Source organism: Mastigoproctus giganteus, chromosome 8, assembly GCF_048544385.1.
Source record: "Mastigoproctus giganteus isolate SK-2022 chromosome 8, ASM4854438v1, whole genome shotgun sequence".
Classification (NCBI taxonomy): domain Eukaryota; kingdom Metazoa; phylum Arthropoda; class Arachnida; order Uropygi; family Thelyphonidae; genus Mastigoproctus; species Mastigoproctus giganteus.
In genome coordinates this window covers 108776008-108792063 of record NC_143582.1, presented here as the reverse complement: position 1 = coordinate 108792063, position 16056 = coordinate 108776008, and the positions used below count along the sequence as shown (strand labels likewise).

The 16056-nt window shown below is 38.0% G+C and overlaps 1 protein-coding gene across 1 annotated transcript in view; it reads left to right on the top strand.

Annotated features, from left to right (window-relative positions):
* Window positions 1-16056, top strand: part of LOC150081759 (methionine aminopeptidase 1) — a 172802-nt gene that overhangs the window by 7153 nt on the left and 149593 nt on the right. The window contains exon 2 of the mRNA XM_090379623.1: window positions 7364-7415. Coding sequence (XP_090235749.1) covers window positions 7364-7415 — 52 coding nt within the window. The remainder of the gene's footprint in view (window positions 1-7363; window positions 7416-16056) is intronic.

Sequence of the window (16056 nt, the reverse complement as noted above, 5' to 3'; positions counted from 1 at the left end):
TGAACTCGTAAAGTTGAGAACTACCTGTACATAATTAACACTGAGGCTGGATGATGAACTGATCAGTAGTGTGCTACCATGTTCACAGCAATGTCAATTTTTTTTTTATACTGTAATACAAAAAAAAAAAAAAAAGTACTAGCGCAGTTTTGTCAGTGTTATGTTAATACAATCCAATGAAGTGTTACACTTTCAAATATATAATACATTCATATCAGAAGCTGTATGACTTCACGGATAAATTTGGTAAATTGTGGACCAGCTAGTTTTCTATAATGAATTCCTAACACCAAAGTGCCTTTCCTTATGGCCTTTGAAAGTTTACTGGCTCCAAATATGTCTGCCAAATAAGTATGTCAGCTAGGGGCAAAGGTTGATGACGTTGTAGAGCGAATATCATCTTTTAAGGGCACAAAAGGTGATATAGTTGTACACGTTGGCACTAATAATATTAAGAGTAGGAGACCGGCAGAATTACTTAACAAGTACAGGTCACTGTTGAACAAAAGCCGAGAATTAGGGTTGAATTTGAAAGTGTCTGCAATTCTGCCCAGACGCGATAGGAGGGAGTATATGATGAGAGCCTTGTCGATCAATTCGGCCCTGGAAAGATTGTGCAAGGCTCAAGGGGTAGAATTTTTTTCAGCCTGGACTGTACTTGTTAACAGGAGAGATTGCTTCTACAGGGATGGGATACACTTAAATAGAAAGGGTGCAAGAATATTTGCTGATGCTATCGAGGCAGTGTTAGGTGGGTCGGAAAACTGCTAGCTTGGGGGGAGACAAAGACCAATAGATTGACAGTAGCCACTGGCAGAGGTGAAAGAGATTCTTGCACTGCTTCTATTAGAATGAGCAGAAGCCTGAAAAACAAGATGCATGGTATTTCAGAGACTGCTGGGAGCCATTGCGGTACAAATAAACACATGGGTTGTGTTAGGGTAGCTAAGAATAGAAACAGGTGCAGGTATACTTGCGTGTACACCAATGCTAGGAGTTTAGTAAATAAATTTGATGAATTTGAGGTATTGCTCAAAACATCAAAGGCAGATATTGTTGGGATATCAGAGACGTGGTTTCACACAGATATAAGGGATGCAGAACTGCAATTTGGGGAGTACAACGTCTACAGAAATGATAGACAGGATAGGTAGGGGGGAGGGGTTATGCTATTAGTTAAGAAACACATAAAAACTAAGGAAGTGAAGCCAGTCGACATCGCTGGACAGTGCAGTGTTGAGTCAGTTTGGTAGAATTGATGAGAGTAGGAGTGTGCTATAGGCCTAATGACTCTGATGAGTATAATAAGGAACTGTACAGGCAAATAGAGTGGGCCAGTAAATCAGAGAGTCTTATAATGGGAGATTTTAATTTCCCAGATATTGACTGGAATTTGGGGGCTGGTTACTCACACACTAGCAGGGCTTTTGTGGATTTATTGGATGATTGTTTTCTACATCAGCATGTTCAGGAGGCAACTAGAGGGAGTAATACTCTTGATTTGATTATCAGCAGTGATTCTTCATGCATTAAGAATCTGCAGATAAATGAACCACTAGGTGGCAGTGAACACAGTGTGCTGAAGTGGGATTTACTGAAAGAGGTAACTACCATTAGGGGTAAAGGGAAGGGTTATTGCTTCCGTAAAGGCGACTACGATGGACTGAGACAGTATTTAAATTCTATACAGTGGGACCAACTGATGATGTTACCAACAGCAAATTCAAAATGGGAAGCATTCAAAGAACTTATCTTGGAAGCTACTAGGCTTTACATACCAACTAAGAAATATTGTTCAAGGTTTAGGCCAAAATGGATGTCAGATGAACTAATGAGGCATATGGCAGAGAAGAAAAATGCATGGGATACTTACAAATTAACACATGACACAGAAGCCTATGATAGATACAAGTTGATATGCAACCAAGTTACAAAGGAGGTTAGGCAGGCGAAGGCAGATTACGAGAAATCCTTGGCAAGGGATGCAAAGAAAAACAGCAAAGAGTTCTTTACTTATGTAAACTCTAGAAGGAAGGGGATGAATCAGATTGGTCCACTTGATATTGATGGGTCAACTGTTGATGATCCTGCTCAGGTAGCTAACAAACTAAATGAATATTTTGCATCGACATTCACACATGAGGAGTTATTCAGCAAGGGGAATGCCAGAGGTGTATTCAACTCTAGCAGTAAGCTACAGAATCTTGAAATAACTGAGAGTAAAGTGGAGGAGAAACTGTTGAAGATAAACACAGGAAAGGCACCCGGGGTGGATGGGATCTATCCAGTTATATTAAAGGAGGCAGCAAAGGAAGTAAGCAAACCCTTAGCCATAATTATGAGAGCTTCCTTGGACTCAGGGGAGGTACCCATAGACTGGAAATGTGCAAATGTGACCCCAATTCACAAAGGAGGATCAAAGGCTGACACAAGTAATTATAGACCTGTGAGCTTAACTTCTGTTCCAGGAAAATTAATGGAGGCACTGGTTAAAGAAGCACTGCAGGATCATTTAGACAAGACTTCAGTTATAGCTCAGACACAGCATGGTTTTGTTAAGGGGAAGTCTTGCCTGACCAACTTGATTGGATACTATGATGCAGTCACAAAAGAACTGGATGCAGGGAATAACTTTGATATTATACAGGGTGTTTCAGTTAAACGTTTCAGAACTTCTAAGAGGGGTAGGGTACATCCTGACAACTCGAAATCATATAGCAATGTGGGGTCGGAAATGCTTTCCTGAAGCGGTGTTGTACACAGAAGCACCATAAAGAAAAGAGACCGTAAGTGAGAAATCGTTTTAATAATACAGTAATACCCCGAAGTTACGCGATAGGTGGGTCCGACGAAAAGCGCGTAAGTCGAATTCGCGTAAGTCGGGGTAAAACTTTGTATATAAATACATATAAATTTTGCTTAATTGGGACCAAGGACTAACAAAAACACTAGTTTAGAAGAAAAATATTAATAAAATTGCAGTTCTTTATACATATTAATACAAAATATGTATTAAAAAAAAACAAATGACTTACGTAAAAAAGTTATTTCGATGTCGATGGCTTCATAAAATCTAACAAATTCGTCTGACGACACAGCGCGTTCTTTTTTTCACGCAGAATTCCTTCGTAGCAAGCTAATAATTTTTTTATTCCTTGCTTTGTAGCTATAACGCGTTCTTCGTTGGAGTCTGTTTTCTAAAATTTTTAAGCCCTTTACAGTAAATTGAGCCCTTTTCAATTTTCAACCTGTCAAGTTTGCAATTGTCATGTGCTTTTCGCCGTTGCTTCATTTAGGCCTGTAGCACGTGCAATATCACATGGTCTTTCATTTCGCTCAAAGCGTTTCACAATTTCATATTTTTTCTCTATCGACAGAGGTGGACTGGCCATAAGCCTTACCGGGGAAACCCCGGTGGGCCAGTGTGATTTTGGCCATAAACCATAGTATGACGCCACTATAAATTTTCCCGGGTAAGAATTTTTGACCCAGTCCGCCTCTGTTTATCGATAATTGCTTTTCTTTTTCTCTCTGAATCTGCAGTGTCTTCACCAGGACGCTTCCTTTTCACACCTTTTAATTAAGTATTTTACTCATTTTTAGGGAATAAAGCACAATTACAAAACGAGGAGGCACGCTTGATACGCATAAACAAAGCTGCGCGCATGTAGCAACTGAATAAACAACACCATAAAGGCAGAGATACACAATTAACGGCTCACATTTCTAGGGGTTACTACCATAAAACAATAAAAATCCAGTTGCGTTTCTGCTAGTGAAATCTGTTATAAACTGGTAGTAAACTCGATCTAATTGCATTTGCGATTATACCGATAGCTGGAATTGTGTTGGTTTTTACGTTATTATGGTGAAATGTGTTTCCCCTTCACTGATATAAAAAACATAAAAGCAGCAAAGTTGAATTTTGTTCATCTTTCGCTCTCATTCTCCGCCGTCGCACCGTATATCGATAACATATGAAAAACAACCTTGAAGATAGTGGGCGGCAGCGTTGCCAAACGAAAAAAATCAAGAACCGCGTAACTCCGAGTTCGCGTAAGTCGGGGTAGCGTAAGTCGGGGTATTACTGTACATGAAAAGAAGCAAAAGGTACATGGATTAAAGTAAGTGTTCGAAGTTTCTTCCACGGGCTACAATGGACGCCTCACATCTCCGACGCATGGACATCCGAACATTCTGGAATACTCCAGGCGAATTTCGAATTTCTTCGGCAGCTACTGCGATTCTTGCAACCAGCTCCTCAGCATTGTCAACAGGGGTGTCATAAACTAGCGATTTCATATGACCCCAGAAATAAAAATCAAGACATGATAGGTCAGGTGACCGAGCAGGCCAACGCACGGGACCACCACGTCCGATCCACTGTTGACCAAATGTGACATCCAGGTAGTTACGAACATCTCCGCTATAATGGGCAGGGGCTCCATCGTGTTGGAACCACATTGTCTGTTGCATCGATGCAGAAATCTGTTCATCTCTCAAAAGTTGTGGCAATACTTGCTGCAGAAAGATCAAGTGAATAGGTCCGGTTAGACGACATGGTAACAGGTAAGGTCCGATGAGATGATCTCCCATAATACCGGCCCATACATTGACCGAAAATCGAATCTGTGCTGCACGATGTCGTATTGCATGCGGGTTCTCGACCGCCCAGATATGGTCGTTATGCGTGTTGAAAATTCCTTCCCTTGTGAAGGAATTTTCACGGTCATATGAAATCGCTAGTTTATGACACCCCTGTTGACAATGCTGAGGAGCTGGTTGCAAGAATCGCAGTAGCTGCCGAAGAAATTCGAAATTTGCCTGGAGTATTCCAGAATGTTCAGATGTCCATGCGTCGGAGATGTGAGGCGTGCATTGTAGCCCGTGGAAGAAACTTCGAACACTTATTTTAATCCATGTACCTTTTGCTTCTTTTCATGTATTATTAAAACGATTTCTCACTTACGGTCTCTTTTCTTTATGGTGCTTCTGTGTACAACACCGCTTCAGGAAAGCATTTCCGACCCCACATTGCTATATGATTTCAAGTTGTCAGGATGTACCCTACCCCTTTTAGAAGTTCTGAAACGTTTAACTGAAACACCCTGTATACTTGGATCTTTGAAAGGCTTTTGATACTGTTGCACATGGAAGACTGCTACACAAATTGGAGCAGTGTGACATTGGAGGCAAATTGCTGCTATGGATAAAGGGGTGGTTGAGTGGGAGAAGACAGAGAGTGGTAATCAATGGACACTGCTCATCGTGGACTAATGTTATTAGTGGAGTCCCTAAGGGCTCAGTGTTGGGTCCATTATTGTTTTCTGTATTTATAAATGATATTGATGATGGTATATCAAGCTTAATGTCCAAGTTTGCAGATGATACAAAGGTTGGCAGGGTTGTCAAGGACACTACTGACACTATGCTGCTGCGACAGGATCCAGAAAGGTTGAGCAGATGGGCTGAGAGGTGGCAAATGAAGTTTAACATTGACAAATGTAAAGTACTACACATGGGAAACAGCAACCCCAGAGCAACGTATCAACTCTGTGGTACTACACTGACAGTGGTAGAGAATGAAAGGGACTTGGGGGTGGTTGTGCAGGCAGATATGAAGTTCTCTGAGCAGTGCAGACGGGCTGCAAGAGTAGCTCATGGAGTATTGTCAATGATATACAGGAATTTTTCCAGCAGGGATAAGGAGGTGATTATTCCATTGTATAAGGCAATGGTCAGGCCACACCTAGAGTACTGTATACAGGTCTGGAGGCCTCATTTCAAGAAGGATGTAGAGCTGCTGGAACGAGTACAGAGAAGGGCAACAAGATTAGTGAATGGAACAAAGGGGTGCTCTTACGAAGAAAGGCTTAAGTTTTGCAAATTAGTGTCTGGAGACTAGGCACCAGCGAGGTGATCTGATAGAGGTGTATAAAGCCTTGAATGGTTTAAGCATGCTCAATGCTGATGGGATTCTTCCTCTAGCTCAGAAAAATCACCTGAGAGGGCATAAATTCAAATTGAGGAAAGACAGATGTAGGATAGACGTGCGGAAATTTGCCTTTAGCCAGCGGGTGGTTGGTTGGTGGAACAGACTGCCATCCCTTGTGGTGGAGGTTGATAGCCTAAATAAGTTTAAGGCTCAGCTGGACAGGTATTTTGAACGAACAGAGGGGTGAAGTGGAAGTGGGTGTTTTTTTTTTTTTTTTTTTGGCTGATGCTGCATAAGCTTGCTTTCTTGCATCAAATGCCTCTACTAATGCTAATGCAAACAGAATTCACAGATAGCAAGTTGCCAACTGAGTTTTTGAAGGTTTTAAGTTAAATATTTATGTTATGGTTTGCCAGTTAATTTTTGTTATTGTTTATATAGTTTTCTTTCTGACTGCTAGCTTCAGGTGATAGTAGGTGGCGCTCTGTCTTCTGACTTCTCCACCAATGATGGCATTTCCCAAGGGTCAGATGTTTCTCTCACTCTTTTCCTCTTGTATATTAATAACCTTCTTCCATTGACTGGTAATCCTATCCATCGTTTTGCTGGTGATAGCACCTTGCATTCTACTTTAAAGTTTGAAAAACTTTGCAGCTATGGTCATAAGATTCTGATGCTGTTCAAGATAGTTGAAGATTAATGATGTATTTGAAAGAGTTAAGAATTTAAAAAAAAAAAAAAAAGTTTCAAAATAAAGAATTTTTAAAGGATTTCTTTTCTTTGATTCTTGCATTAGGCATGCATTCCCTGAAACTAAACAATGTTGTAGGTTGCTATTCTTGTGAACAAGTTTAATGCATCAACTTTAATCCAGTTATATGAAGTTGAGAGGACTGTTTTGTTCTTTTGTTTTTACGGTCGGCAACATTTAAAATGCTGCCGGCTGTGAGACCTTTTCTCATACTGTGAAAATAACTTCTGTGTATTTTCATAGTGTGGCCAAGTTAATTGGTCTCATGTGAAAGTTATGTAATTTTTTCTCCTGGAAATTTGAGGTTTTTGTTCAACACCCAAACTATAGAATACACAATTTAAAATTAGGCAAAATGCACTAAATTTTTTTAATTTGTTTGATAAACAGTCCTGGTTCTGGGTGAGCTTGGAAGGATATTTGTCTGCATGGGCAGACAAATATTTTATAAAGTGGGACTTTTACACAGCCACCTTTAGCACTAGGCAAAAATTTTACTGTAAACTGCAATTCTAGCCCTGCATATGGGTTTTGCATCTGGTACTACAACCTCTAGTGCGGTTTTTTTTTTTTTTTTTTTATTTTATTTTTTTGATAACTAATAAAATAAGGAAAATATTCAATGGAATAAATTTTCTTCTAGAAATGCATTTTAATGATATGCTCTTATTCTTTAGGAATGTTTCAAAGGAAATTGGGATAACCATAAACTTCTTCATAAAAAAGCAAGTAAGTATCTGATTCACTGTTACACTTGTTATTATTTTGCACAAGAATATTTAAGAGAGCCCTTTACTTTTGCTATATTTATTTTAAGAAGATTCATTTTCTCTTAATTGCAGTCAAAGAGAATAGATGCATTTTTATTGGCTTCAGTTAAGGGATTAATATCAGGTGTCTGGTAGACTAATTATTTTTAAAATTTAAGCAAATTTAAAATTTGTTTAAATTTTATTCACTAGTAGATAAAGTTTTGGTTTACACTTTAATTTCTGTAATACTTTGCTAATTTAAATTCTATAATATATTGTAAATTTATATTTTGTAATCTTTCTTAATTTCAAATATTACCTAAATAATGGTTGTTATTACTAGATCTTTTTGGTGTTTCATCAGTTATATATAGCCTGTGGCATGTACTCCCAAGTTAGTCTAGTAGGCAACAAAGCTCAGTTGACAGTTATTTTCTTTGCACCTGATATAAGGAGTGTACCAGTCTCAAATTAGAACTTGGTGCATTTATGAGAAGAATCAGTCGCCAAAGAAACGGGTGCTTGCCCTAGAAAAAATGTCATTGGGTCAAAAAATGACCTGCCTAGTGAAGTGCATACTGCTCTGGTTGAAGGAGATTTAGTTTTATTGGGAGACTGTCATCAGGGAAACATGTAACTTTTTTTAATAAAGATGGGTGGAAAAGAACCAGAGTGTGTTTGCTGAGTCAGATTTTAAGGGGAGTAAAGAGAGTATTATTATTCATGTGGGGACTCACTGTGTTAAATGAACACAACCTGACCATTTGTTGGATACATATAAGACCATGCTGAAAAAATGCTGAGTTACGTCATAATGTAAATGTATGTATGTGCCCAGACAGATTATATGCTGAAAGCCTTGTGAATTAACTGAAGACTTGAGGGAGGAAATTTTTATCAGTGTGGCATGCACTTGGTAGAAGGAATCTTTTTTGTAGAGATGGTATTGATTTGAACAAGGATGGTGCAAGGATTTTTGTCAGTATCATTGAGGGTACCTTAAGTTTTCAGGGAAACTGCTAGTAAGATGGGAGAAAAGGAGAATATAGATCTACATTAACTGATGATAATGAGTCAAAATAATATTTGCACTCACCTCAAAAATTCTTGTTTGTTGTTGCAACAGCTGACATTGGCAAGATTTTCTGAGGGTAGTAGTGTTTCAAATGAGTGGAATGATAAAGCTAAGGAAACAAGCCTAAATAACTTCAAGTCACATTTGTCACACAGTGTCACACAGAAGCACGTTTTGAGGTATTTCCTGATTATTTGTTTATTGTGAGTTCTACACAGATCTTTTTTTATTCTCCAGAAGGCTTGCAAGGCCTTCTGGAGAATAAAAAAGAGTGGAGTACTCAGTACTCCATTCTTTAGAGTGGAGTACTGAGTTTGGATTTGTTGTTTATATGTGAGGTTTGCATCAAAGATTACTCCAAGGAATTTGACACTTCCAGTGGAAGCCAGAACCTTTCCTGCTAATTCCGGAAGTAAGGTATCAGCGGATGTCATCCAACTTGGAGAAAAGATTAGATAGCTTGACTTCTCTGGATTAACTGACAGGCCAAAAAATTTGACGTACTCACAGAATGTATTAAGGTAGTTGCTTGCAGTTTCTGAAGCGGTTTGTCTTGTTTGGGGATCAATGACTTGGCATTGGCATAGCAAGTAACACACAATATCAGCAGCATATGACAAGAACACTGGTGGCATGAATACAGCAGGCCCTCATTATAACGCGATTTGCTTTACACTGATTCGCTATAATGCTGTTCTTATATTATAAACCCCTATCTGAATATAACGCTGTCACAAATCACTATAATGCTCTTTTACCAGCCTACATATTGCATTTTTGGCATATTTAACGAAAACGGTTCATCTGATGGAGTCCGATAGCTTGAAAAAGTTGATAGCAAAACAGTATTAAAACTTTTCCCACGCTCAGTGATATTTTCTCGCGCGCTAATTTTTTTAATTGCAGTACAGTGACTTGTTACCTAGTTCCGAGATCAACATTTTAAAAAAATGATCAAGTATATTGCTTGTGATATTTGAGTTATATGCATGTATCCGAAGTCTAGTCATCACTCAGTACAGTATTAGACATCGTGTGTAACGGACATTTACTCGAACATTGTATTAATGCAACCAGTGCAGTTACATTTTCGAAGAGTTAATAATGGCGGATAAGAATGAAAAAGCAACAGCTTCTGGACACAGTATGAAGACTACAAATGTCAGAAAAAGACTATTTGAAAATTAAATTAGAAGTTTTGAAGCAAATCAATTCCGGTCAACAACAAGCGAATGTGTGCCATAATTTAGGACTGGCAGGTTTAACTGTAAGAACAATTATAAAAAATAAAGAATTAATTTTAGCAGCTGGAAAGACAGCTGTTCCATTGCAAGCAACTAGGGCTAGGCCAGCTATTATGATTGAAATGGAGAGACTTCAACTAATTTTATTGAAGGTAATATGCAATGCAGAATTCAGTTAAGTTAAATATTATATATACTATACAGTATATATAAAAAAAAGAGATTAGCCTATATGATGATCTGAAGAAAGCTCACCTTAAAAAAAAAAAAAAAATGTGGAACCATTTAAAATGAATAAGGGCTGGATGTATAGATTTAAAATCCAGGGAGAAGCTGTAAGTGCAGATCAAAGATTTGAAACTTTCAAAAAAGAACTTGTTAAAATTATTGAAGAGAGGTATTACGTGTTGTACTTCTCAACAAGTTTTTAACATAGGACCAGCGTGGCAGATTATGGTCCATTTCCCTCAGCATGAATTGTTGAGGAGGCTTCCATCCTGCAATGGGTTGATAATGGCTGATAATGAATGCTGCAGGGGACTTTAAATTAAAACCCCTTTTAGTTTACCAGGAAGAAGGCCAAAGTACAACCCAAAATCGACACATTTTTCATGATTAAATTCATAAATTAAATCAATTAAAATCAATTTAGATCAATTAAATTCATGATTTTAATTGTAATTTTAAGTTTAATTTTGATACATAAGTAGTTACCACATAATTATATACGTATGTAATGTAGAATATTTTATGTGCACAAATATTTGAATATTAAATATTTTGACCGACATTTGTGCATCTTTTCACTATCGTTTATTATTGATTAGGAAATATCCTATGGCACTGACTGCAACTCACAAATATGTTACCTTATGGGAATGCAGTGCTCACTTAGCGCTCTGTTTTTCTGGAGCGAATTATCAGCGTTAAGCGGGAGTCACCTGTATTGCAGTGAATAGCAAGGCAGAGAGGGAACTCCCTTGTGGAATACCTACATCTGCACTTTTACAGACTGTACTGTTATTACATGTAAATTGGAGCATTCTCCTAGATAGTAGACTTTTGAGGAGCGCGAGTATATTGCCGGGTATCCTGTAGAATCTGTTAAGTAAGGGAAGGAGGGGGGTGATTTGGACTGAGTTGAATGCAGATTTTGTATCCAGAAATATCATGTGGAGATCTTCATTGTCATTCCAGGCATGAATTATTTTCTGTGATAATAATAATTCCTGGTTTTTCATTTCCTCTCCTATTTTGTTATCGAAAATGTAGAAATATTGTGAGTTGCCACTCACTGTTTTCTGTTGATTGTTGAGGTGTCAAACATATTTCTGAGGAAGGCTCCTTCAAATTTCCTTCTGTTGTTTTGGTTGTCTGTAGAGAGGATCCTAGTGTTGTTGAAATCCCATGTGCCACCACATTGGAATGCATGTTGGGCTGTGTTGGACTTTGGGACTCTACCATATTGTACATTTTTTTATGTTCAGTGTGGGGGTGTGAAAGCTTGATAAGACAAGACTCTTCTTTCGGACGCTTCAGAGTGTTTCTGAATTCGCCGGAGTGCAGTTGGGTTCTGACCTTGTTGGAGTGCCAGTTCGAGAGAGACACTTGGTAGCTAAGTCATAATTTGATTGGTGTAATTTTGAGATAATAGAGTCCACTTAATGCAACCTGTGCATTGTTTTTATTTATTTATGGGATTATTAAATATTTAATAATATGCATTCCACAGAATATTAAATATTCTGTGGAACGCAGAGAATGTTTAATGAAAATTCACTTTATGATGAGATGATTTTTTTAAATTACAAAAAACTAGGATGCAAATTATAATCCCAGAGAATGTCCAAGGATACCCTAAAAACTAGGAGATGTGCTTGGAAACGAGGATGTCTGGTAACTCTGTGCTTATCAAAAGCAGCATGAGTGTGAAAAGAGCTTTTGCTGAGTCAGAAGTTGTCTGCCAGCATAGAATTTGTATGGTGTGAGTTAGTTGGAAGCAAAAGTATAATGAGAATGGAGGTAATCTACAGATCAGAAGATTGTGTAGAGCAGCGTTTCCCAAACTTTTTTAGGAACACTTCATCTCGCAATATATTTATGGAACACTTACAAAACACAAGTTTAGCAGGAGCCAAAGAACTATTTGCTAATATTTTATTACATACAATGCACTGAGCATCGGGAGCTCTTTATTTCCAACACATGTAAAGCCGAAGTTCAAATAACTGTCATGATACTTTTGTTTTGATCTTTTATTAGTTGGTTCCTGTTTTTTCACTTCGGATTTTTGGGGGGGAAAGGCCCCGATTGTTCATCCTCACTTTGAAGTGTGACAATATTGTGTTCATTTTTATTGACCACCGTTGCGATACTAGAAGTACTTGCTTCTTGTTTTAAAGTTCCTTTTTTCAACCACAAATCCATGATCATTTATTTTAATAATAATATTTCGAAATACTGATACAAAAGTGATGTACGCTATAAATATGCAAAACTTATTTATTTTATTTTTAAAATTATTAATTACGATTTTTCGCTGAACACTTGTTCACATCTCACAGAACACAGTTTGGGAAATGCTGGTGTAGAGTATGAAAAGAGTCTCTGTATGCAGATAAAATGAGCAAGCAAGCTTGTGTGTCTTATTATGGGTGACTCAACCTGTCCCTAATTGATTGGAATAAGTGAGGAGGAAATCACCATGGAGAACAGCATTTTTAAATAAACTAGATGATTATTATTTGTACCAGCACTTTAGAGAAAATATGAGAGGTGATAATGTTCTTGACCTCATCATTACTCATGAATCAGGGACTATTGTTGAGGTACTGTTGGCAGGTACTGATCACATAATTGTTGGAAGATGAAGAAAGATGTTAGTATTTGCATTAATTGAGGCAATGACACAAGAATGCAAGCTTATATAGCATCAGCCAAAAAAAAAAAAAAAAAAACCCCCTTCCCATTTCACCCATCCATTCATTCCAAAAGTTTGCATAGTTCAGTCTTGAATTTATTTAAGCTGTCAACTTCCACAATGACAGATGGCAGTTTGTCCGAAATATCAACCACCTGCTGGCTAAAGGCAAATTTCCACACATCCATTCTACAATTGTCTTTCCTCAGTTTGAATTTGTCACCGAAGATGAGTAATCTGAGCAAGAGGAAGAATCCCATCAGCATTGAGCTTGCTCAAACACTCATGGCCTTATACACCTCAATTAGATCACCTCGCAGGTGCCTAGTCTTCAGAAGCTGCAATTTTCAGAACTTTGAAGCCTTTCTTGGGTAACAGTAACCCTTTGTGCCACTTGCAAATCTCATTGCCCTTCTCTGTTCTTGTTCCAGCAACTCTACACCCTTCCAAAAATGAGGCCTCCAGACCTGTATGCAGTACTCAAGGTGTGCCTTACTATTGTCTTATACAAGGAGACAATCATCTGCTTATCCCTGCTAGGAAAATACCCGTATAACATTCACAAGCCACCATGAGCTACACTTGCAGCCTGTTTGAACTGCTCTGAAAAATTCATATTTGACAGGACAATTACCCCCGGGTCTATATCATTCTCCACTACCCTGAGTGTAGTACACCCAGGTGATACGTTACTCTGGGGTTACTTCTACCCATATGCAATACTTTGCATTTGTCAATTTTAAAATTTAATTGCCACTTTTCAGCCCATCTTCCCAAATTTTCTAGATCCTGTTGCAGTATAGCACATAGCACGCTACCATTACTGTCATTAACAACCTCGCCAACCTTTGTATCATCTGCAAACTTTGACATTAAGCTTGAAATAACTTCATCAATATCATTGATAAATATAAAAAACAACAGTGAGTTCAGCGGCAAACCCTGGGAACTCCACTAATAACATTAGTTCATGAAGGTCAGTGTTGATTGATTACTACTCTGTCTTCTCCCACTCAACCACCCTTTTATTCATTGTAGCAACTTGCCCTTAATACCATACTGCTCCACTTTGTACAGTAGTCTTCCATGTCCAAGAGTGTCAAAAGCTTTCTTGAAATCCAAGTATATAATATCAAAATTATATTTTGCATCCAATTCCTTTGTAATCACATCATAGTATTCAATAAAATTTGTCACACAAGATTTTCCCTTAACAAATCCATGCTATCTGAATTATTACTGCAGTCTTGTCTAGATGATCCTGCAATGCATCTTTAACCAGTGACTCCTTTATTTTGCCTGGAACTGAAGTTAAACTAACTGGTCTGTAATTACTTATATCACCCTTTGTGAATTGGGGATACATTTGCACATCTCCAGTCTGTTGGGACTTCCCCTGAGTCCAAGGATGCTGTCATAATTATGGCTAAGGATTTGCTTACCTTCTTTAATATAACTGGATAGATCCTATCTACCCCAGGTGCCTTTCTTATGTTTAACTTCAACAATTTCTCCTCCACTTTGCTCTCAGTTATTACAAAATCATTAAGCACCCTGTTACAGTTTGATAAACTTGTGGCATTCTCCTCCCTTAATAACTACTCGTTCTGTTTCCAAAAATGAAAAACTTAAACGAAGAATATAATAGGGTCATCATGATCACAGACTAATGGAAGTGCATTATGTATAAAAGAAATGGAAATACAGTAAACCCTCATTAATACAGACCCCGGTAATCCATACGTCGCTTAATCCGGACAGCTCTAAAAAAAAATTTTAAAGTGTAAAAATCAAACGACGATCTGGTTCAAAGGTCATATTGTATTGTCTGAGGTCATTGGGCTGTGATGACTCGTGCTGCACAATCTGGTTCCCGGCTGCAGTTCAGACAGTTGTTTGTCGTTTGCTCCGCAGTTATGCACTTCTATCTTTTGTTGTTTGTGCTGTGCAGTTAAACAATGTCTTTAAGTAAGCCTAGTGTAGGACAGAAGCGTAAGCATAAAACGCTTTTCTTCACGATAAACTATCGGTGATAGAAAAACTTGAAAAAGGAGCTTGTGTCCAGTATCTGTCTTGAGTACAGCATCGCAAAACAAACCTTATCGGACATTAAAAAGAAAAAAAATTGAAATTCGTAATTTTGTTTTCGAGTTTAACATGGAGAAAGAAAAAAATAAAGTTAAAAGAATGTGGATGCCTACTGATAAAGCACTAGATGATGCTGTGCACAAATGGTTTCCCCAACTTTGTCTGGTTTGACTGTGCGAGGAGATCACAGATAGTGTAATGGGAGCAGCAGAAAGTTTAGACGAGGAAGATGATGAAGTGAGCAACAACTCTCAGCCAAAAATTAAGGTAAGCGAAGTGAATGACCACTTGAACTGTGTAATTCAGTACGTTGAACAATCAATAAATGAAAAGGTATCTGCCTATTATGAACACTTAAGACGTACGTGAATTGGTAGTAAAGGAAATAAACTGCAAATAATCACAAACCAGTGAATGTGGCAAGTGAAGATGAATCAGTGCAATCTTGTTCTAAGTGATTATGGACATTATGTATTTTTAATATAAATACATTACATACATATGTCGTAGGTGAAGTAAACATTGGCAGTGAGCTAGATGATTTTCTAATAACTGAGAGGAAAGTGGAGGAGAAATTGTTGAGGATAAACATAAAAAAGGCATCCGGGGTGAATGGGATCTATCCAGTTATATTAAAGGAGGCAGCAAAGGAAGTAAGCAAACCCCTAGCCATAATTATGAGAGCTTCTTTGGACTCAGGGGAGGTACCCATAGAATGGAGATGTGCAAATGTAACCCCAATTCATAAAGGAGGATCAAAGGCTGACACAAGTAATTATAGACCAGTTAGTTTAACTTCGGTTCCAGGAAAATTAATGGAGGCACTGGCTAAAGAAGCACTGCAGGATCATCTAGACAAGAATTCAGTTATAGCTCAGACACAGCATGGTTTTGTTAAGGGCAGGTCTTGTCTGACCAGTTTGATTGGATACTATGATATAGTCACAAAAGAACTGGATGCAGGGAATAACTTTGATATTATATATTTGGATCTTAGAAAGGCTTTTGATACTGTTGCGCATGGAAGACTGCTGCACAAATTGGAGCAGTGTGGCATTGGAGGCAAATTGCTGCTATGGATAAAGGGATGGTTGAGTGGCAGAAGACAGAGAGTGGTAATCAATGGACACTGCTCAACGTGGATTAATGTTATTAGTGGAGTACCTCAGGGTTCAGTGTTGGGTCCATTGTTGTTTTCTATATTTATAAATGATATTGATGATGGTATATCAAGCTTAATGTCCAAGTTTGCAGACGATACAAAGGTTGGCAGGGTTGTTAAGGACACTAC